The sequence below is a fragment of the Periophthalmus magnuspinnatus genome, chromosome 15 (genome assembly GCF_009829125.3).
Source record: "Periophthalmus magnuspinnatus isolate fPerMag1 chromosome 15, fPerMag1.2.pri, whole genome shotgun sequence".
NCBI lineage: Eukaryota > Metazoa > Chordata > Actinopteri > Gobiiformes > Gobiidae > Periophthalmus > Periophthalmus magnuspinnatus.
This window is the reverse complement of record NC_047140.1, coordinates 16,054,435-16,079,493: the sequence shown is the minus strand read 5'-3', so window position 1 is coordinate 16,079,493 and position 25,059 is coordinate 16,054,435. Positions and strand designations below refer to the sequence as shown.

General features: G+C 37.8%; 1 protein-coding gene across 1 annotated transcript in view; it reads right to left on the bottom strand.

The window, feature by feature from the left end:
* The window catches only part of dntt (deoxynucleotidyltransferase, terminal), a 116,086-nt gene that overhangs the window by 68,005 nt on the left and 23,022 nt on the right, over positions 1 to 25,059 (bottom strand). The window contains exons 4-8 of the mRNA XM_033979790.2: positions 22,238 to 22,408; positions 15,676 to 15,747; positions 13,805 to 13,928; positions 10,584 to 10,716; positions 3,498 to 3,600 (exon numbers count right to left, since the gene is read on the bottom strand). Of these exons, the coding sequence (XP_033835681.2) occupies positions 3,498 to 3,600; positions 10,584 to 10,716; positions 13,805 to 13,928; positions 15,676 to 15,747; positions 22,238 to 22,408 (603 nt within the window). The remainder of the gene's footprint in view (positions 1 to 3,497; positions 3,601 to 10,583; positions 10,717 to 13,804; positions 13,929 to 15,675; positions 15,748 to 22,237; positions 22,409 to 25,059) is intronic.

The following is a 25,059-nucleotide window of genomic DNA, read 5'->3' as shown; positions in this document are numbered from 1 at the left end:
CAAATAAATCCTCTGAGCTTAAAGAAGCAAAGCGAGAACAAATAGATCAGTCATTAAGGAGCGACTGTTGTTGTGACTAATTAAATGTTTACGTTCTATTTTAATTAGACACTTCTCTGGAGCGTTGATATTTATATTACTGTGATATTAGCTTCAAATAACTGTCAACATTTGAGTAGCACTAGTAATTAAGCCACGTACAACAAAGCACTGTGCATTTAATTTGAATACATCTTATATGTTGAATACATCTGTGGATGTTTTATTGCTGTGTGTACTGGTCAGTACATGGCATTTAAAGGTGCACTATGCCGTGTTTCCTCTGGGCCCTGGCTAGGCATGGTTGCGCTGATATTTTAATGATTATGAACTAACTGCCAGTTCATAATTATTCATATGAGAATCAGTCATCATCTAAGACCAATTCATGTCATATTGCAGGGATTAAACTTAAATATATTTGTCTAAGTTAGCCACAATATTTTGTAATTAATTTAAATAGCTATTTACGATGAAAGAGGCCCTTTACCTCTGACAAGTTGTGACTGTAGTTACTGTATCAGATTTCCTTCATAAAAAAACCCAATGACTGTTTAGATTTTACTTTTTTTAATGTTTTATTGTTTTGAAAATGCTATATTCACCAAAAACAACGTGTAAACGTGTAAGTTTCAGTTTCTGATGCTCTGAGTCTCCCTTACTTTTGCTCCCCATGCTAAGTCACTCCCTTTTCACAACACAATCAGGATGTATCCCACTAAACTACTGGAACATCTGCATCTGCACATCGCATCAGGTTTGTGAAGTGTATTGTTTTGTATCCTGTGTATGTATATATATGTAAAATTGTTGGCAGTATGGATGAGTCGGCTTGTGGCTGAGTCTTGGACAGATTCAGCGAACTGTAAGGACGGTTTGAATAGGACCCGAAAGAAATTGCCACATTACTGAGTTACAGAGGTCCAAGTCTGGCATATAAACCCTCTTCAGACATGTTTGAGGGAACTACATTATAACATGTTAGAAAGCTAAAAAAAAGTCCATTTGCATAATACTCCCTGTTTAATGCTTTTGGTGAAGGCACTGGCCCTTGAAAGCCATACTAAAAGTCTAAGTAAGTCTTTGAATTGTGGTCTTTTTTCCAAATCTTTCCCTTTAGAGTGGTATAAATCAGAGGTAGCAGCCCTGTGTGCTGTATTCAGGCTCTGAAGATACGGCTGTGAGCGATGCCAGCGGGACCCACTCACCAAAGCTCCATTATCTAAATATAGTCCCTGTGGATAACAATGGGGTTTATCAGGATTCTGGCCCACACTTTGTAAATGGAGTCGTGTAGATTAGGTTTTGTGTTAAAGGGCATGTTATCATGTGCAGAGAAGTCCATGGATAGTATCAGCAAGTAGTACAGATACACAGATATGAGTACAAATGCAATGTTTATGCGATTATAGAAGCTGTTGAATATAGACAGATAGACCATTAGATTCATAGACCTTTACTTACTTACATATGAGCAGAAATGTTGAGTATGTTAAGTACGGCAGAAAGATTAACCCACGATCAAATCAAAATCGCAATTTAAATGGGCACAACTGGCTATTTGACAGTACTCAAACATAGCAAAGGCTGCAAAATACCATAGCTTTGTAGTTTAGAGCTGTATAAACATGTTCTGAAATGTGATTCTTGTGTGTCAGTTCATTTTTCAGTTTTTTTGTCCATTCTCCTGGACGTGAAATGTGAACTTTCTTTATCAAAGCATAAATTGTAAATGGTCACATTTTTATATAGTGCTTTTCCACTGTCAAGGAACTCAAAGTGCTTTACATCAAGAAACCCATCCACACACACACAAACACGCATTCAAATACCAGTGTATGCTGGGGGCAGGGTGGGTTAAGTGTCTGGTCCAAGGACACAACAACACTTCATCTGTGGGAGCTGGAATTGCACCGCCAACCAAATGGTGCAACCTTAATGTTAAGTAATATATTGCATTTGGCCTAGCCCAGCTTTGGACTTACCTTAGATCCATCCTAGCCCCCCTCAGCCTGATGAGAACAGAAATCGGTGCAGGCTGCATGGTCTATCATCATACAGTCGAGGAGGGTCTATGTAGCATTGAACCCAGGACATTGTAACAGAGCCAATATAATAAACAGTATTGCATTGCAGTGCACATAAAAAATACAGGCTTTGTCTCCTTTTCAACAGAGCCAATGTAACTTATTATGAACCCCTACTGGTTGATTTTTTAAACTGATGACTAATACATTTTTGTCCTGCATGTAAATAATAAAGTGAGCTGAGGTGAGAGTGTCTGAAAAGTTTCTGACCTCTGTAACTCTTGTGGAGCACTTATAATAAATAACAGACCTGTACCTGCAACTGCAGAACCATTTCGTTGAGGAGTACATTTAAATCTATGTTTGGCTCCCACAGGTTCACAGGAGTCTCAATCTCTTGCCCCAGGAGTGAAGCCAGGTTTTAAGTCTGAAATATTCACTCATAAATAGAGAAGGAGATGCTTTTATTTGGACGCATTGCATCAGGGGCCACAGTGCAGCACTAGCTACCATTCTCCATATGTTGAGCACTTGGATTGAAAATACATAGAAAACACATCTTTGTATACGTCACTGATGCCGTTTTGAATTATCTGAACGATTACTGGGCCAGAAGGATTGCACATTTGTAGCTAAAAATAAAAATAATAAAAACAATATTCGATGTGTTATTTATTGTTATTTAGAACTAGTAGTCAGTAAGTATACACTCACATTACATTTTGAACAGACTAATGAAACACACAGAGCAAGTGCTGCCCTTTTGTCCAGCTTGAGCTGCATCAGTCGGGATGGGGCGAGACATAATTTCCAAAAGACAAGACGAGTTACGAGACTGGGTACATGAGAACGAGACAAGATTTTAACATTATTTTTTAATGTTTGTATAATCCTTCAGTCGTCGAGGTATGATGAGCTCCATTAGAGGCCTGAACAATTATGTAAGAAATGACGCTGGCACAGTTCACACGTACAGTTTAACAGGCTTAGCTAGCAGAAATAGGTGTGTTAGTTTCAGTGTAGTTAGCTCCTCCCATCAGATAGTCCAGCAGCAATCTAACCAGAACTTTTTTCAATTTTGGCCTCTTATTTTTTTATTTTATATTTTTGTTACCATTCTAGTACTGTCTTTTTTTGGAACTATTAAAGATGTAAGTCACACTAAACCCTTTTTGTCCAATCCAAATGCCAAAGTAATAAAATAATTTCTTCTAATATATGTACAATCCTATGATAATTTTGTTTGTGAGATACTGTGACACGCGATCTTGTCCCACAGCTATTAATCAGAAAATGTTTGCAATTAAAAACACAAACATTCCCTATTTTCTGTTGCTAATACCGTCCGTACTTGTTGCAGCAGATGTGATAAAAGATTCGGTTGTGAGATGTGAGGCTCCCTGAGTGTTAAAGCATTAGCAGCTCCCTCACCTGCTCCTGTAATCTCTCCATTATCAGAGGCAGAAGAAGGCTCTCTCCACCCGCCTCCGCTGTTGTCACAATAAAGTCCACATCGTGCCCAAACTCTTTCCCCCTAGAGATAAAAACACATTATCAGCCACCGCTTTCAAAAAATATGAAAATTATCTTCTTGTACTCGCCGCGTTTAACTGATGAAGAAACAAAGATGCAGACAGAGCTATTAAAAACGCAGCGCAGGGGAATAACATTTGAGACTATTCCTTTTTTTTCCAGTTAACTGAACCATAATTATCAGGAAAACAAGATATGTGATATTCAAGATGTTGTATTATGTTATTCTTATTATTTGTATGAATCAATATTTCATTATCGTTTGTGTTTATACTGTCTTTGTGTTTTTGGGCAAGACACTCCACCCACTTTACCTGAGTGATTGGTAATAGTTGGTAATGGTAAAGGAAAGAAGTGCAAAAAAAAACATATACCCACTTTGAGTATAAGGAAAAGTGTTGCATAAGACCAGTGCATTATTATTATTTTGCCATATGTTAGCAATGAAATAACATCAGTAAAGAATAAATGCAAGATATATAGGTTTAATGCTATACTGTGGAACATTTCAGGTAAAGCAATATCATTTCCGTGGAGTTATTGAGCACCCTTAATGAGCTGTACAAAACTAAATCATACTGGTCATTACAAAAAAAATGGTTGGCGATTTTTCCTCGTATAAAAATTGGACAATACGAGATCAGAGAAGCCTCAACCACAGTTCGAGCTGTTTGATGTCTCCCTGCTGTACCTAACATGTGAATGACAGCCAACATGAAAGGAGGAAGGAGCCGAGGCAGAAATGGATTGTGGGTAATCTTCAAAGGTCAGAAAGCTATGACATACTATTAGAGAAAAGCCATTAGCGCTCCTAATGGGAACCAGGAGAGGAGGCGCAGAACTTATACTTGTGCAGAAACGCTTAGAACATCCAGAAGCAGCCTGCACTTTTCGCTATTTCAACAAAGAAGGATGCAATTAGAAGTTTAGTGGTTATATAAACTTTGGTACTAGCAGATAGGCGAGCTAGTGATGAAGGGAGAGATAGATACAAGCGGAGATGTTGACAGATTTCCCTTAGCGCCTAGACACAAGAGGTGGTGAAGGAGAGCAGATGGAGAGGCTGAGGAGGCTGGTGGTTCTGCTTCTGTGGTGGAGATAGTGAGGTGGAGGGCTGAGGCGCATACAGAAGCAGCAGGAGAGGAGAGAGAGTGACTTGAATGGACTGAGTATAGCATGTTCGGGTATGTTGTGGCTTAATGAAATAGACAAGAAATCATTTGTGCGGTGAAGTTTATCAAGGATATCACACTTTAATCAATTTTGCAGACACTTTCCGCTATACATTTTAAGTAAACGTCACAAAACGTACAGCTGTGCAGTCAAATTTGAACTGAATCGAGATTAAAATGTTTTGATCGACGGTCTTTTCAATCAAAAGGTTTAGTGCCAATCCTCTGTCACTGAAAGCATGTGGTTTGGAAAACAGTTCAGACTTAATGGTAAATTAGACAATTTTGGATCTCAAAATGCTCATCAAAGATTAACAGAGCTTTATAGTGAAATGAAGAATTTTTTCCTGGACTAGAGAACGTTTCTTGATGTACAAATCTTAATACTGCAATTCCATTATATTGTTGCATTCTCTCATACTTATATGTGAGATATAAGTGTGATATAAGTTTCTCTCTGAGTAAGCTTCCGTTAGTGCACTTATGAGCATTTTGATCAAATACTGTAGTGGAGCTGTTTACATATGCCTCACAGTCCTCCATTTGCTGAACGAGCGCTTTGGACTTTTAATCTGAGAATTCCACATTCACCACAACCAGCTCTGAACCGTTGGCTCGAGTCTGATCTCCTGATGCTTCTCTGCGGGAAATCACTGAGGTGCGGTGTAAAGCGTGCCTTGAATGGACAAACAGGAAATATTGGTTTATTACTGCAAAGTCAACTGATAAATGCCGCAACTTTGTAGGAGATTAGCATTTACATTTAAAAACAACCACAGCTGACCAACAGCAAACCCCATTACACAGAAAAGACAACAAAGAAAGCAAGATTATGATAAACTTTGGTTAAAAATATAATTTGACCTGGGCAGTACTTGATATAATGAAGTAAAGTTAGCCCCATATTGTTAAAGCAGCTCTTAAAGTCAAAATTAGACAGTTGTGTACTAATTATGAAACGCTTTTATCATCCGCAAATCAAGAAGTAAGGTTGGTGAGTTGTTAGCATGCTAGTTGTTGTTGTTATCATTTTTACATAACGCTTTTCCCCCTTCGAGGCACTTAAAACACTTTACATCAAGGAACCACTCACCCATTCGCACACACATTCATACAACAGTGTACGCAGACACTACGGGCGGTGGATTAAGTGTGTTGCCCAAGGACACAAAAACAGCACTCATTTGTGGAAGCTGGAATCGCACCGCCAACCTGTGGGTCAGCGGATCTGACCACTAAACCAATTCTGTAGTAAAGGTGAGTCTCTGAAAGTTGTGAAAAGTACTTTGAACATATTGAGACCAATCAGTAGGATGCTAGGAATGTGTTAGCAAAGGGAGGAGTAAATTTGGATCTGTCAACTATTTAAAATGAAGTAGTTAGTAGTAGCCTTTTTTTTTTAGCAGATACAGCGCCATTAATCTGACAATCAAAAGTAAAATTTAGATAAGAGTATAAGAGTGTTTCTGTTAGTAGTGTCATATTTTGAGTAGTATTATGTATCACTAAAATATTGCACCCATTCCAGTGCACACACCAGAGCTTGAGAATCACAGCACTTGTAAACCCACGCTGTCAGGCATTTGAAAGAAGAGGAGTCGTAGCAGGATTTGTCGATACCGTTGACATTAGCCGCTCTGAAAGGACAGTTGTGCCAGAAGAAGGGTGACAAGTCTTAATGCCGCGTTCACGAGAGGGATTAAAAATAGATTAGGAAATGCTGCTTCTATCGGCCTCTCGCTCTCGGGGTGTCAGGACGTGCGAGGCGTTTATGTTGGTGCTATAGAACTGTATTTAACCTTAGGAATAACAGGAGGAGGATACAGGAGTGACAGATGTGGAGCAATGGCGTCTGGCACTGTTATAAAAAGAGGAGGGTCCTGTCAAGATTAGCTACAAGAAGGATAAGTAGACAGGGTGTTATTTGTGGTGTTACTTTTTTCTAACAAGTTCTGTTAAAAATATGTAGAGGTCTGCTGTAAATAAATCATGTCACCTTGTACTTTTGTTCATCCATAGCAAATGATTTGGATTTTAAGATAATCGGTTTCAGAAGGAAAATTTGCCTTTTTAAAGATGCTGTGCTAGATTTTTTATGTTCTTAAAAACGTGAAAACCTAGTTCATTTTAAATGGTTTGTAGTGGTCCAAACTCCAACGTTACCCTTCACTTACCCTGTGCATTCCAAGCATCCTCATTATTCACTGCAATAAGTGATTTTCACAACTCTCAGAGACCAGTGTCCAGTTTTGCTGTGACCGTAAAGCTAACAACAACTAGCACGCTAACACATTCCTGATTATTGGACAATAAAATGCTTTCTAATTGGACAGACAGCACACAACGGACATATTTTGACCTCAAGAGCTGCTTATTGCTGGGTTTCAGATGGCATCACAACATTCTATAGGCCAATAATATTTAATACAAAAATGGGGGGCAAATAAAATTAATATTGTTTAAATGTAGATTCTTGTTGTAATGCAGTGAGTTCTTTGATCTTGTCAATAATAGAAATGAGCAGGTTCAACATTTGTGAATTTACCTTTTGGATATTTCATGGCAAAGTACAATGTTATCAACAGAGAAAAGTTGTGGTTGAGAGTATGACATCATCACAATCTGGTAGCCAGGGCCGGCCCAGCCTATAAACAGACTAAGCAGCTGCTTAGGGCCCCGAGGCCAGCAGAGGGCCCCCAAGAGCCCATACATTTAGAAAATAATATAATATATCAAGTTTTATTGGACACAGGGCTTGTATATTTACAGCAGCCTAACTATCCCTCTCAAATGATTACATTTGTTTTATATCTATAGTAGCAAAAATATCTGGAGGCTTAAATGCATGTTTGTGTACTGTTCTTGTGAATATTGTAGTTGTGACATTCTGGATGTTTTCAGTCTGATGTTGGTCATATAAATGCAAATACAATTGGTCAAGGTGATGAGAGCAGAGTCATAATGTTGTCAAATGTGAGTCACCAATAGCTGAGCCAGGAGCCACCATTTAAGAACCATTGGCTGATGGAACACAAAAATATACATGATTTTACAAGTTTTGAGATAATACAAGCACATTCACATATTCACAGGATTCTTGTTTGGGTCGTTGCTTTGACGGTTCACTTTGAGCCCACACTTTGCCTCCCTTTTTCTGAACACAAAACCCATTATTAGAAGTGCGTACTTGCAGCCACTCTTCGCACCTCTGTATTATTTATCCCTGTCGCCGGTCGCCCACACGTTTGTAAATAAGCTGCATATTTCATGGGCTTTGTGCAGCTCCAGTGAATAATTGAACGGTTCTCGGCACGCACACTCCAAGTTCACACCAGTTGTTTACATGTCGTGGTTTTACTTCTGCACTTAATTTAAAGAAGGGATGAAAAGAGAGAGAGAGTGGGGGGAGAGCAAGCGAGACGGGTGCACACTGAAAGAGAAAAACTTAATTTAAAGGTGTACTATGTAACTTTTTTCCTAGTGAAGAGTCCACCATGTGTTTATATGGTGGACTCTTCACTAGGTGGACCATATATATATTTATCACAGTAATACAGGTACTGCATCACCATAGAGACAACGAGGTAATATGAATTAAGAATATTTATCTTAATTTCAGCACCAAATCAAGGAAATACACAAAATCCTAATTAAGGCCTAATTTATTCAACAAAAAACAGCATTTTTCCATTTTAATAATTTAATTAAATTTCTATAAGATTAAAGACCTAAGTGAATGGGAGATGGTTGGTGCTAGACAGTCTGATCCGAAGGGACGAAAGTAATCACGTAGCTCTGGTTGTCACGGTAACATGCTAGCTCCTGTTGCTATGAACAAGCCTACAGTTATATATTTTTGGCTGTTTAGGTTTTATTTTATTGTGTAAGTTGACATAAAGTTGTAGGTGACAAATTTTCTTTTTTTTTTGCTACTGCTAACATAATCCCAAAAAAATTCCTGACCCTAATCTTAACTATTTTCCTGAATGTAACATGACACTGCTCCTAAACTTACCCAAAACCTAACCTTAACCATTTATATATTCCGATCCTTCACCATTAAAAAATAACTCTGTCCCTAAACCCAACACTCAAGAGATTTCTTTAGCTACAATATCAATACTGCATGTTAGCCAATATTGCAACGTTAATATGTTTTGCAATTTAGCTCCTTGTTTAGTTTTAACTTAGTGGCAGTTTTCACTATACTTTACCCCCCTGCACTAGAAGACTGGAGGACTTTCTAGCCTTCTTACATGGATAAAGTTTCCAGATTTTCCTCCCACATTTTTTGGTCTATTTAAAGATACTTCACAAGCTTTTGAGAGGGACTATCTGAGAGCAACATCAAGCTAATAAGTGATTATTAAATTCCACTTTTGATGGGACTTCCTTGAGAGGATCTTGTCTCTGTGAAGAGCATTAGCGGTTTATTAGCGCTGCTGCTGGCATCTTAGCATAAGCATATCAAGTTATTTTAGTCTAATAGCCCATCAAATGCTCCCCGCTGGGCTAAAACCATGCCTGGAGGATTCCCTTTTTCCAGCACATAAAGGTAAATGGCATGCTTACAGATAATGGACTCCTTCAATTATAGCTCTGCATGAGTCCAATTAAGATGTCTGATCATTTTGATTATGTAATGTGCAAAATAAGTGCTCCATAGCGGACCATTAAGAGATACAACAGCTCTCAAAGGGGATTGGGCACTTTGGAATCGCTGATAAATCATACGTTTTACCATGTTAATGTCTAAATCCTTCTCCATGGTCTAATTGCAGTTCTAATTGCGATTAATGCATATCTGCCCATAGGAGTACATATTTACATAGCATAGCATATACATTAAACTGTTGAGTGTTCATATGAATTACTAAGGAAATGTCACTATTAAATATAAAGTTGAACCAATATTGAGGTTACACTGTACAAAGTTGGCTTTTAATTATGTTTCCTATAAAAATATAAATAAATACATATAAACCACTACAGTGTTGTTGTTTTTTTCTTGCAATACCTTAAAACATGCATTCTTACTGTAAGCGGGATTGCCTCTTCTCAGATCTTACCTTATCAGCCTGGTGAAGCATCGGGGTTGTTTCCATGGAGATGGTTATTTTAATTACCCTACTGTGAAACAATCTTGGCAATCTAATAACATCTCTATGAAGACAAGCAGGTAGAGGGACCATTCATCAGAAAAGTTTTCACAGTACATCCTGACCCACTGTAACTTACTGTATATAATGTGTCTTATCTCCCTTTACGGATCATAATCATAATCACATAAAGGACATGTAAACATACAGGGAACAACAGCCAGCCATCGTCCTGTGTCATTTCAAATTATGCAGTTAAATTGAAATGCCCGAGGATGCACTCAGCTTCACTAATACACCTGCCCACACAGTTACTTATTGTATATTATAATCATTTCCCCTATAGAGTCGATATAGAGCTATATTGTTCTGTTGTTTGTGTCAGTTATGCAGTTTTATGTCTATCTGAAATAAATATGTTTATTTCAATATTTATTTTCTTGATTTTACTGTTGATTTTACTCAAGGCAACATAAATGCAACAAGTAATTGCATCCCAAACATAAGTGAGATTCAAACATGCTACCTTCTGGTTTGTGGGAGAACATTACACACATTGCAAAACATGCCAAGTATCGCTTATATTGTTGGATTTCCCTAAATGGCTTAATGTAAGACACTAGAGGCATTTTTTTTTTCAAATGTGACGTAATTCCAGAGTCTGTTTTACTTTTAGTGAGCAGTGTATTTGCTGCATAGCCATAGACCTGTACCTGCGGAAGCCTCCTGACAGAGTGACCACAGCATCCGGGGCCACACTTTGGACGGTCTCCACTATCAAAGCCTCCACAGCTCGGGCTTCATCAGCTCTCACCCCCCTGGAGAGGTCTGAATGATGAAGGAAACCTGGAGAAGAGCAGACAGCTACACCAGAGGAATAGAAGTACAGAAAGAATAATAAAATCAAACCTAACACTTACAATTTAATATAATGTGTGTGATGGTTCAGGCTCATTATAAAGAGTGCAAAAAAAAAAAAGAAAAAAAGAGCTGAACAGATATTGCAATTATGTTTTTACTTAAAGGACACATATTAAGCAAAACATACTTTTTTAAACATATATAATGGTTCTCCTTCATCACTGGGTTACTCAGAGCAATAAAATTTTCAGAAATGTTACTTGGAAGGGCGACCACTGGGAAAACTAGGTGCCACAGTGGGGCGCAACCGGTGCTGTGTCCTCACTTCACCCACACTGCCTAGCACAAATGCGATGTGTGTGAGTGTTGAGTGAAGAGCTGAGCCTTGCTTTTGTCAGTTTGTCTCAGGGCAGCTGTGGCTACAATATTATAATAACAATAATAATTACAGTTTTCACCACATAACAGATAATATGTCGTCTTCAGATAGATAGATAGAAGCATAGATATACTTTATTAATCTCGAAAGAAATTCAGTTTTTCAAGGACCATAACTCTAATTCTGAAAGGAAAGAGGGAAAGACATAGCTCTTTGATTGAAAGCGCTTTGAGAGCAGAACAGCGGTGAACAAAACTAACCATTTATCAAATTTATTTCCATCCAAATATATAGTAACAAAGAGTCATCACTTTAAACTCAACCATAAAAATCTGTTTAGTCTGACGCCACTGGTCCAGCTCCTGTAGGCTAAACTATGATGGATGGATTGACAGGCCCATTTCAAACGTCTCCCTTTGCCTCCTTCTCACAGGCGACCAAAAGCTCCAAACTCCCCCAATTAATCACGGTAAACCTAATGACAAGTCTGTCCGTTTCGATAAAACAAATGAGAGGAGAGAGTTACAACATGCCGACAAGAGATCAGGGTTCAAAAACATTTTCTCAGTCAAATCGCTCATAAATTCTGGGCACAGCGGCGCATTGAGCAGATCCCGGAGTGATGGATTATAAGGGCTTTTGATGAAGATGTCTGTCACTTGAAGCATTATCAGATAGAGTTACAAAATAAATGGAGACCTGTGCGTAATGCTTTGGGATTACGGAGTTTTGCCGCGTCGTAAGCAAGCAGAAAAATGATACGCGTGAATATATCCAGAGAGTATTTGAGATTTATGTGCTAATGTTGTTTGTGGGGAATTTATCATTGTAGTGTCTGATATGGGCCTGTTGGATAGCACAAAGCAGTGTACGCGCTTGGATCGGAGGATAATCAGATGAATGTGATTTAAAACTGCTTAAAAAGAACCACTGGTTTATAGTGACAGGGAGACATTTGAAAAAAAGACATTTGTATCATTTATTTTCAGCTGTTGTGTAAAGGTTATTCATGTTTTATGGACAGACTTACAGTAAATAGACAATTTTAATGGATAATTGTTAAGGTAGTATGTAGTGTTTTAGTTTAAAGTGAACATGTTCAAAAATAACTAGTGAACTTCATGGTAACTAACATTTTTTGCATGACAGAATGAGCTCTGCACTTTGGGTTCATATGACTACAACCAAAAAAAAAAAAAATCAGGAGTCTTTATAAAATGATTTGTGTAATATGATAATGTAATGGTATTAAGGGTATTACCACATAACACAGCTATTATGTTTAAATTAGACCAAGAATACGTGACTTCTTTTCTGACCAATTCAGAATGTTATATCTGTATTTTTTATACAGAGAGATATCAGTCTGGTCCCCACGCCCTCCGTCGTGTCTCGAGCCAGAACCAAACATGATCATCCAATCAGATTTGTTTTTTTTCAGTGATGCATGAGAAATGAAGGAGCTAACTGATCACCCATCATTTCAAATAACATCTAATTTAAATCACCTGAGATTATCCGCTTCGCTCAGCTTTTTCCTTTCTTTTTTCCTTGCAGCCATATTTGTTTTGATACAGACAGACCATGCATGTCCCTGATTGGCTAATCCATCTGTCAGTCAAGTCCATCTGAACTTGAAGATATCATAAAGTATTGAAGAAGTGTGGAGGCAACCTAACGTCTTGTTCTTACCTCTCTTTTCCTCTTCAACTACATGTCCCGTTTCCACCACAGCAGCAAAACCACCAGCCTCTTCAACCTCTCCATCTCCTCCTCTTCACCTATACCATTGGTCTAGCTCTAGATGAAATATTGCGCCTGTGTTTTTAATTCTGTCCTCATTTTTTTTCCAAGTAACTCATTTATTATTCATTACATTTACACTATCAATCTGTGTCATTTGAAAACATGTTGTTGCCAGCAGACTAAATATACTGACATGTTACACGAAGAAACTCCATCCTCTCCTGCACCAATACCTCCAGTATGACAAACCAGTCGCTCCCCAGTGTATTTCTATGACCTTCAATGGTACAAGATTGATGGTCTGTTCTGTCTCCTGATTGATGAAAGATCTCTCTATCTATTGATTTTTATTAAAACCACAACTGCATTCAGCTTATGTTTTTGTATTGTAACTCCCTGCTGTGTACATGTCATTTTATTAACATTTAAAGGTCTTATATTAGGTATTATTCAGGTTTTGCAAAATTGTTGGTTATTTTAGCTTTGGTATTTCATTCAATATATCTAATGTGTGTGTATGAAAACAACTTAAAGGGGGAATATTATGTCAAACTGACTTTTAACTTGAACTTTTTAAAAAGTTTTATGCCTGTTCGAGTAATCATGTATTGTTTGGCATTTGGGGCTTGAGCGCTCTGAAAAACTCCGATCTCCCCATCTTTGCTTGGAATCTTCCACAGTATGGCATTAAACTCATCTGTGTTGCATTTATTTCACTGCATACATTTCTATTTCTCAAGAGCATTCCGGGTAAATCAATAGCATCTCCATGGAGACAAGCAGATGGCAGACCCTCCACCAGAAAAGTTATATAGTGTACGTTTAAGATCAACTTCAGCACCAAAACCACTTGCAGAGTCCCTGTAGAGAACACTAATGATTTGACAGAACGTTTCGGGTCTTATAATATCTGAAGTGGTGCAAATTGCTTTGAAGTATTTTTCTTACCATTTTGCTGCATCCGGTTGAGCTGAATATCAGGATGAGCGAGGATTTGGGAGAGGGAGCGGAGTCCTTGGCGGTACCACTTGTCTGCAGTCTTAGGTCCGACTCCGAACACACTCATGAACAGCTGCGAGGAAACCAAAAGGGGGAGGAGGTAATCATCAGGAGCACTTCGGCATGAGAGGTAAATGCTAACTCTGTGAGATCCTGTGCTTCAAAAGAGGCCATATGTAAATGAGCTTTGGAAGGAAGAGGAAAAAATCGAGTCCAAAACTTTATCTAGTGCCATAGTAGTTATTAGTGTTATCATTTGTGTGTTTAACAGTACTGTCTGTGTTTAACTGTGCTATAGAAATACATTTTTACCTTGACCTTCACCTATTATTGCTATCTACAAGCAAAGTTTACATTACAGTATAGCTATTCATGGGTTTCAGCTTCCTGGTATTTGCAACAACATTCAAAAGATATCATATTTAGTTTAAAATTGTTAATTGCTATGACAACAGTTCTTATTTGTCTTCACTCTGAAACTATAGATATGATTGTTTATATATCATTATAGGTGTTTATTTCACTTCAAAGGTGCAATATGTAACTTTTCTGGTTAGATGCTCCACAGTAGATTGATACATTTAGATATAGATAGATACATGTAATTGCACACTGTGGAACTTTCCCACAAAGCAATACCACCTCCATGGAGACAAGCAGGTGGCAAACCCTCCAACCAAGTTACACAGTTAAGGCAAATCCTAAATAAAAAGCCAAATGGATAAATATGACAGTGACAGTGGTGATTTGATGTATTAGCAGCAGTATCATTACCATTATATTTTATTATCATTGTTGTATTGTCATATTCCCAGATCAGCATATTTCCCTTTCATCATTCATTCTGTCTTAAGCAGCCCTGAGTCTGCCTTACAGATATAATGTATTCTGTTTGACAAAGAAGCTGTTATGTTCCTCTGAGGGGGTTGTCCAAAAGGGTTTGTGCATAATGTGATCAATAGTATTTTGTTTTTCCTTGAAACGATGCCTGAATATCTTAAGGAGAGGTATTAAGTGTGTGTTTTTAGCTTTCTACCATTTCTACCATTTCTGTTATTATTCTTTATTATAATATTACAATACTAAGAGTAATCTACAAGGCTCTGATGACTTTTTTCAAATGGCACCGTTTTGAAAATTAACGCTTCATTTCTAAAAATCACAGGCTGTAGAAAAGACTTAAAAGCAACTGAATATCCTAACCATCCTAACCAATATCCTACCATGTTGTAGCGTTGTTCCCTCAACAAAAACATGACAGAGGAGATTTTAAATGCCATTCATGCGTGCTTCAGTAATTTAGAGATCTCTCCCGGGCCAAGCTGTAAGAATCTGTGCAATGCTCAACCCACAATCCTATGTCACCTATGCTCCCACATGACAATTCCCCTTAAGTATACAAAAACATGATGACAACCCTACACAACAACTTCTCAAACCAGACGTGATGTGCAAAAGTTTCAGTGGCGGGATGTGTGCTGATTGTGTTGTGATAGTGCTCTGAAGTGGGAGTGACTTAGCACAGAAGGACGCCCTTAAGGGAGAGGAGGCTCAGAGCGCCAAAAACTAAAGTGAAACTTATAATACTAAACTTAATAAATTTTTTTCAGCAGATATAGCATTTTCAAAAGAATATAAGGTAACATGGTGATCTAAACATGTTATGTGTTAGCAGCTAATACCCCACAGAAGTAAAATTGATGTGTTATCAATCTTTTGTCACACTCCTACAGACAGCCATCACTTTGAGCACAGCGGTAACGGTCACTCGGCTCAAGTGTTATACAGTGAAATAAGGTTGAAGTGTTTTTTCTATTCACCTTCAGCGTCTGGTACCTCTCGTCTGCCAGTATTCTCTCCACTTCAAATGAGCGGCCATACTGAAGTATCTCCTGTGAATAGTACAAGTACAAGATGATTGTACATAAGTGCACCTTTCTGGCATATTCTGGAACCTTATTTAACATCAAACATAAGTCAGTTAAAGTCTGAGTTCAGCCTGTTTTTTCGTAGTTTTTTTCTTGCTAATGTTCAACCATGGACACGTGGACACTGAATTCTCACAGCTTTAAAGGTGCACTATGTAACTTTTCTGATAGAGGACCTTCCACCTGTTTGTCTCCAAGGAAATGTTATTGCTTTGCCTGGATTGTTCCACAGTATGCAATTAAACCTATCTACTGTATCTCCATGGAGATACAGATCAGATCTGTTTAGAGGCTACCATGGTCATGATAAAAAATACATGTTTTTCAAGTTTTTTTTAGCTCTCAAAAATACAAATAATTGAATAGCTGCAATATAAATTGAATACTATAGTGTGGAACTTTCAAGGTAAAACAATAATTTCTAGTGCGTCTCTAAATTTAAACCTTTATACTCTAGACTGAAATTCAAGTCAAGTCTGGAGTTTTTTCGTGACTGGAGTGATATATCTCTGTGTCAGACATTCCCCTGTACACAAAAGCTCTAAGGCAGTGTTCACACAGCAGACACACACACACAGATACACACACAAAGACACACACACACACCGACACACCAACACACACACCTACATGTACACACACACACATTTCAGTCCTTTTCAGGGACATTATATTGACTTACATTCACTTCTTGGGGACTGACCCTTAACCATAATTAATTAACCTATTTTAACCCATAACTGAACTTGTTGATCTAATAATATTTATTAAGGATTAAGGATTTACTTCATGGGGACTTGATTTTTGTCCCCATACAGAAAACTGGTCCTCATGTATTTAGTCTGTACAGATTTTAGTTTTCACAATGTGATCACCATGTAAAAAATAGGACTAAACATGTACTAAAACTTCATCTGGACTAGATCTTTACCAAACTAACACTAGAATCTGTGGAGTGTAATGTTTTTAAATGAAAGAATAGGAGAATGCATGGTTTGATTGTAAATGGATGGATACTTGGATGTATTTTAATTGTTTGTTACCTGCCTGGGGACTGCAGATGGAAACTAGCTTTAGCTAAATCTGGTGTAAAGCATCCCTCATCTTTTATGAGATTAATGTGTTTGCACATGGTCCGTGTTAAAATAAACCAATAAACTAAACTAAACTAGGACCAAACCAAGTCTACAACAGGACTAAAGTGGGATCAAACCAGGGAAAGTGTGAACTAGCAGTCAAAGAATAAATTATGATGTAAATATTATTAGAAAGTAATGTTATCATATTGAGTACATCATTTATAATAAAAAAGCGCAAAAAGAAAACATTAAAATAATGTCTGATATATAAACATTAACTTTTTGAATATTGTCATTGCAAAACTAAATAAATAAATGAGGGATACATTTTTCTCAATATTGCCCAAGCCATTGTCGGGATCCAGAACAGACATTTCCTCAGTACTTTACAAAGTTGTGAGTCATCAGTGAATCTCCCCATTTTCAAATGGGTGTGATTTACAAGAAATAATAATGGAGAAAAAAAATCACAGGGATTTCTACAGAATCAATGGGCAAAACACTAAATTCTGTTAATCTGAGGTCAGATAGATTTTATTTGTAAATCATAGCTGGCCAACGACCGCCTTAGTTTCACATATGTCATTGAAAAAAATGATCTGATTGCACAATTACATCTGACTGGGCCTGAGACACAACAGTGGACGTGGGGACCAGCCTGATGTCAATATGTATAAAAAATACAGAAACATATCATTCTGGATTTGCCAGGCAACTCAACCCTAGTATGAACGCAGCCTCACTTGTAACTTGTACCAGGGCATTTTGGATGTTCATGGCTGTTCAATGATGCAGGATTTTCTCCTTTTAAACCAGCCTTAGATGTGCATTACATTTCCCCACTCTCCCCTTTTAGTATAACACATTTTTACTCCTTCCTATCTCCCTGATCCTGATCTTTTGTGTCACTAGTTTCACATCTCTCTCAGTGCTCTGCCACTCTGATGTTCACTCACACATTTTGGTTTTATGATTCGTTTTCTTGTTCTGACTTGAGGATTTTGATCGGTTCAAAGAGACAAGTGTCGAGTTAGACAAACGAAAAATAAAACACACTTTGGGTGAGTTTTGGGGCTAAATTCAAATTGTTTCAGTTACATCTGTTACATCTTCCTGTATATTTGAAAAGGTCAATTGAAATAACAATTATTGCCGTTTTGAAAAATTGCCAAATAATTGTTGTTGTTTTTTTTCTTTTTGTTACCATAGTCTAGAGATATTATCAATGACAATAATGTATAGTGGATTTATCAAGGGAAGGAATCATATTTTGATAGCTGTAAAATAATTCTTTTTTTTTAAACTATTACTATACTAAGAGTAAACTACAAGCCTCTGATGACTTTTTCAAATAGCACTTATCTGTTTTTGCAAATGAACTTCATTTCTAAAAAGCTATAGAAAAAACTTTAAAGTAACTCAGAAGAGGATGCAAGGAGTCCTTCAGCTAGTACACCATAAGAACTGAGGTATTTTACAGGGGCACTTAGTACAATACAGCGTGTAATATACATTCTACCTGATGCAAAGAAATTAGAAGTTTTAAATTGTTTGATAATACTTTAATAAGCCTTAATGAAGCCTGAACAAAAACTTAATTCATAATTCCAGCTAAATACTTATCCTAACTCCTAACCCCTTAGAAAGAGAGAACCGACTTTAAAGCAGCTCTGCTTGTGAACAAGTCTCTCCATGGCCTAGCACCAAAGTACATCTCCAACATGTTAGTGCCATATGAACCATATTACACTCAGGGACGGGCCTCCTGCTGGTGCCTAGAGTCAAGACTATACTTTGACAATGTTTAAATCCAGACTCAAAATGGTTCTGTTTAGATATATGCATATGACTGAAAGGTTTTTATTCTGCACTCTTCTCCTTTAATGTTTTGATTTGTTTGTATTGTGATTTTAATGTCTTTTTTATTCTGTAACAGACTTTGAATTATGAATTGTGCTATACCAATAAACTTGCCTTGCCTTCCCTTTAATTAAGTAATTAAAGGTTTGAGTTAATAAACCATTTGTTCATTATAAATTAAGTGTTTGTTCATGCTTTACTTAGGCAGATTAAAATGTAGTTATTATAAAGTGATAGTTTTATTAAATATAATTGTCATTCTTATAGTTTTTATAATACCTGGGCATCAAGAAAAAAATACCATTAAATCTAAAATGTCAGAAAGTCCAGCGCTGCTCACCTCCTCCTCCTCCAAAAGTCAAAACATTTTCTGGACATTTCTTGACACCTGTCCTGAACCACTGCTCCGAGTAAGTCTCCATGATTGACCCCCGCTCCCACTATTTTTGTATTTGTATCTTCTCTGAGTGAGACGAGGTTTGGAGATGCTGTCTGCTGTGTACCCATGTGTGAGTGAAGAGTGCTCATCTCTTCTGCAAAGGTTTACTTCAAAACTTTCAACTGGTGAGTGCAGTTTGGTGAGAATAAATTTAACTTTGGTAAACAAGCATATTTTTAAACCAAATTTACATTTCCTAGTTCAGAATTCTTTGGTGACAAAACAAATTTCCTTTTGCAGAAACTGAAGGAAATAAGCAATGAAGTAAAGGAGGTTTTTCATTTTTAGTTGTTGATGCTTAGAATAGCTATTTCTAGGAGGAAAGAAACAAAACTGTATTATTTGGGTCAACTTTAAAGGATTGTTCATTTTAAAGTGCATTCTGTCCTTGTGTCTTTGAGCAAAACGTTATCCACTTTGTATATTTCAGTCACATTTGGTAGTGACAGAAATTTCCACATCAAAATTTTGACTAAACCTGGAACTAAACTTGGACCAAACAATATCAGAGCCATAGACATACCTGGGTATATGAGAAGGCACCCGTAGTCTGCAAAACTGATCTCTGCATTTGACCCACTCTTTATCAATATGACAATCGGGCTTCTAGATTTTAAGCTACGATCTTGGGTAAGAAGTTGGTTAAACGTACATATTTTAGCTAACCAGAAGTGCGTGAGTGCAGTCTATAGAGGATAAGCTTAAATTCTTTGATTCCAGTACATTTTCTTGACATGTTATATGTGAAACTACATTTTAATGAAGTCTAGATAATGCACTTGCATAATACACTTCGCCAAAAGAATGCCAGAATCACAACTGTACTTTATAATAGAGAACTTTGTCTACTCCTGCCTCAGTGTGATTTATGAGAGCGATTCTTCATGTTTTTGATAACAATAAAAATCTATGGGGAAATAAAATAAGTGGCATCAGCTTTTCTCATGAGGTCCCATTGTTGTCTGTTTGCAGAATCCAGACAGTGACACAAGAACTCCAAAGGACTGCAAAGGATTTTAATATTGACCAGGCTGATTTTTTCTTTCCTTTGAATCAGCAAAAAATAAAGCAGATGAATAACCTCTATTTGAAAAAGAAATTTATGACATCTCAGCTATTTCTCGCATCTCAAATAAGTCTATATTTGGCCTTATGTGCACTTTGAGATCATGGATTCTAGGCAGTCTGAAAGTAAATGAAAAGCAAGTAGGCAGGGCAGTAGTGGCACAGTAATTCGAGCATTTGCCTATCAACATGATGATCAGCATTTCCATCCTAACTTCATCTTGTTGTGCCGTCAGGTAAGACACTTCACTCATCTTGCCTAAGAATGAATGAGTAAATAATGACTACAGTGTGGCGTTTCGAGAGGCTTGTCCAGCTTGTAAAGTGAAATACAAATATACAAATGTAAACCATTACTTTAAGAAGGTCACAGTGCCACCTTCAAGTCCCAGACTGTACCGCAACTTTTTATGTGGAGTTGTACTGTCTGTGTTTCTGGATGGGTGCTCCATTTTCCCCCATCAACCTAAACACGTACAGAAAACAGGTTGCCGCAGCAGCTTTGAAGGACTTGCCAAATGCAGAGAACAAACTTCTACAGCTGCCATTGTTATCCAAGTACATTTTCATCATACAGTTTGCCCCTCAAGGATTTGAAAATGCAAATATTAGTTGAGTGATTAACTCCAGAGTGATCCGTGAAGCATAAGTTCAACACATTATCAATCTGGAATGACTCCCATCAGTATCGTTTGGGAAAAGGAGGGACTCCCTGTGAAGTTTTAGCCAATCACAGCAGCCAATAGCCATCCTTCGATATTAAAACAACATGGTTTTTGGCTAAATGAATGTGTAGCACTATACTGCTTCTAACTGCTTGGTACCATGTTAGCAAGCATTAATAAAATGTTTTTTCTCTACTGCGCACCAAAACTTTGAGGACTTGAATAAATCAGCAAGAGGTGTATAAGATGGATTCTCATGAGTTTGAAAACTCAAACATAGTGACAAAACCAGCTTACAGCACAAGGTTATTGACAGATTGTTTGCAGCCAATGTTTAACTCCTCTAAAGAATGTCTGATGAAAATGGGATGCAGTTACACCTCCCTACAGGCTGAATCAGGTTTGTTTCAGTTGGAGATATGATCCATGGAGATCTTAAAAGACTTGTAATGAGCAATCATTGACTATGTAAAGACACAAAGCATCTCCACAGTCTCCATTAGAGGCACAGGCTGCAGCACAGCGCTCTGAAGAACATGTGATTACTCTAAACATCAGGCTCATAGAGCAGATGGAGCAGTGTTTGAAAATATAGAAACATTTATTTTATGGTTTATAACATCATGTTGTTGTTGCAGAAATGTGAAGTAAATTTTAACCAATTCTGTTAAAAATATGTAGCTCATATTTAGATTTTACTTGAAAAGTTAAAGGGCTGATTCCGCTGAGTTGGGGCCATCACAGCAAAAGGTCTGTGCACAATGGCACACAGCATCTCCTGATCAGAGGGTGAAAACCGGAGGAATCTTCTGCTTTATAAAGGTGTGTCTTTGTCACTCAATGTTAAGGCTAAATAACATAAAATCATAATTAAATTTGGCATTAGCACCAACACACAAAGACGTATCTTTCTAAAAAAAAAACAGATTCACTACAACACTCCTTGTAGTGAATGAGAGCTGTTACACAAAACACATGGAAATTGATGTGACATGAGCAATCTCATTTAACACAGTAGTTATCTGCACTGTTGCTTTAGAATAAATAGTTATTTTGGTCTTAAATGTGGACTTTTATTCCACAAAGTCAGGCCTGCACATGGGCTCGCAGCCCTGCGCAGCGAACTCAAGCAGAGTTAGTGGGGCAAGGGGTTTGCACCATCTGTCAGAGTCAGGCTGCAGCACAACAGAGCTGCATGATGTGGAATCAGCCCATTAGAGAATAGTGACGTTTTTGACCAAAGAAAGATTTGCTTTTACAAATAAACTGTACATTTTTGAGTGTACTTCTTCTGGACTCATGCCGTGCATTGACATTGTTTTTGTTCATGTGTACTTTATAATCACCTGTATAACAGTCCTGCTGCTGTCTCCCACATAGGGTAGTCCCTCTATGCTCCTCACACTCTCTATGCTCCAGGACAAACTCTTCAGCACCGACGCTGCTCTCCTAAAGGCCACACACGGACCCTCGATCTCAGACTGTTCATAGCGCTCCACCAGGACCTCCAGAGCGTCCTACAAGAGGAGAGAGAGGGAAGGAGAGAGGGGGTGAGAGAAGGAGCGAGAGGGGGGAGGGCAGTAGGGAGGAAAAGCATGAATAACAGCTCAAGGACAGTCCAAACCAATCCACTTAATTTATATAGCACATTTCGTAAACAGACAGTTGTGCTGCACAAATACACAGTAACAACAGTGACAATAACAATATAATAATAAAATATACTAGTACGATTAAAATTACAGTTAATCATACTAGTCTTAAAACAATAAAACCAGCAAAACTAAGTAAGGGGAGCTGTTCAGATGTGGGGGGCAAAGTGTCCCAGAGCTTAGGGACGGCCACAGAGAAGGCCCTGCACTTCCTGGTTTTAAGTCTCATCTTAGGCACCCTGAGCTGGAGCTGACCCTTGAACCTCAGAGCACATGCAGGCAGGTAAATTTAGATGACGTTTGAGATACACTGTTGGGCCAGTCCATTCAAAGCTTTAAAAACAAACAATAACATCTTAAAATCAATCAATCTACAGGAAGCCAGTGTAAAGATGCAAGGAAGAGTGGGTGATGTGTCTTCACGTTTTTTGGTTCCTGTTAAAGATTCTGGACTAACTGTAGTGGGTAAAGTGCATTTTGTGAAATGCAAGCATAACATGTGTCACACTGGTCCAGGCGTGACAAAATAAAAGCATGCACCACTTATTCAAAAAGTTTCAAAGATAAAAAAGGTTTCACTTTGGATAAAAGCCATAGATGATAAAACTCGATTTTAAAGTGGCATTGATCTGCTTGTAAAATTTAAATCGCTGTCTATGGTGATGCCAAGGTTGGTGACTGTGGACATAATTTTTGAGAGGTACCACATCAGTGAGGGTACCGTCAGTTCTGAACAGTATCACCTCAGTCTTTGCATGAATCAATTTTTAAAAGTTTTGGGCCAACCAAGCGTCGGTAGACAGTCGAGTTTTTTATAAATATCTGTACACATGATACTTTTCCACCTTCATGGGTGTCAATAATTTGATATAGCCGCAGTTGTTAAAGCAATAATGCAATTCAAATTAAAATATTATATCTTTTGAGTGGGGAAATGTCCTCATAAAATCTCAGAAAAAAGGATGGAATTATTTCCCTGAAACCCACAAATATCTAACTCCACGCTTGTTGTATTTACTTTATTTACTCATTATTTCCCTGAGTTTAGATGAGCATAAATGACAAGAAAATTAGTCAATCAGAAAAGTGCATGGTCAAAACAAACAGCTCCTTAAATTTAACAAAGATATAGACAAAAATAACTCAGATGGGGTGTCTTCTGTCCAATCAATACACAAAACTCTATTAATCTGAAGTAAGAGAAGCTTGATTTCGTTCCAAATGATGACGAGCAATGAGCTCCTCCATTTTCCATGTGAAATCACCTGAAATATAGCACTTTGTTAGCAACATTGTTTTGACTGTATACTAAATGTTACAAGCAAATTACCAACTGCTTAACAAAAGTAAGCAACATATTGATATAAAAACTGCACCACTTGACGCAATCCGACTCAGATACAGGGAGAACACAAACTCCACACAGGAAGTTCTTATGCCTTTTGGTAATTGAATTTAAATACAAAACTGATTTCTATTTTATTAATAAGATATTTTACTTTGTTTAACTTGGTAAATGTCTTTACTTACACATTTCCATTGCATCCTAAGAAAAGATGAACATATACCGTCTTCCATTTCTTTCTCATCTTATCTTGTGGTCTCACATTCTAGCCATGACTTTAAGATCTCATGCATAAAACAGTTCACTGTCCCACAGACAGAAGAGAAGCAGACAGAGCAGAGTCACACGTATCAGGAGAATACTGACTGTAGAGGCATTGACCTGTATTAAAGTGGACAGGAGGAGAGTCCCTGGAGCCCTGTGCCCCCCAAACACCCCCCACCCCATCAATGCCTATCTCTGGTTCAATCTCCTCTGTTCTCTGGTCACATCAAAACTACTGTGTCTCAAACTACTCATGGTTTAGTCCGGGTCTGATCCAGATTTAGACCTGATGTAGACTTGGATTGGTCCTGTTTAAGACCTGGTTTGGTCCCAGTTTAGTTCCAATATTGATGTGGTGTATGTGCAAGGGTGAATGGAGGAGGTCATTTTCCACCCGAAGACAACAGCCTCTAGAGACGTTCCCTTTGACATGTACAATGTATCCACCAGGAGAAACCAGGACAGAACAAGTACTGAACCAGAACTATACATGAAGTACACCAGGACTAAACCAGAACTGATCTAAGACTAAACCAGGACAGAACAAGGACTGAACCAGGACTAAACATGAACTAAGCCAGGACTAAACAAGACCTAAACCAGGACTAAACCGGAACAAAACAACAACTAAACCAGGATTAAACTAGGACTAAGAAAGAACTGAATGAATGAACAAGAAGTGAGCCATTTAAACTTACAGAAATGTGAAAAAGATTTGACCAGAGTTCACTAAAACCACTTAAACCAGATTTAAAATGAACTGAAATAATAATACATTAGTCTCATACATTGCTTTTCAAATAGTTGCTCTAAAATCATGTGCGCTGTGGTCACGACTGCCCTGGAGTAGACCAACAAATGTGTGGCTGCCCATCTGTGCCTTCAGCCATCAGCCTCTCCATCCACC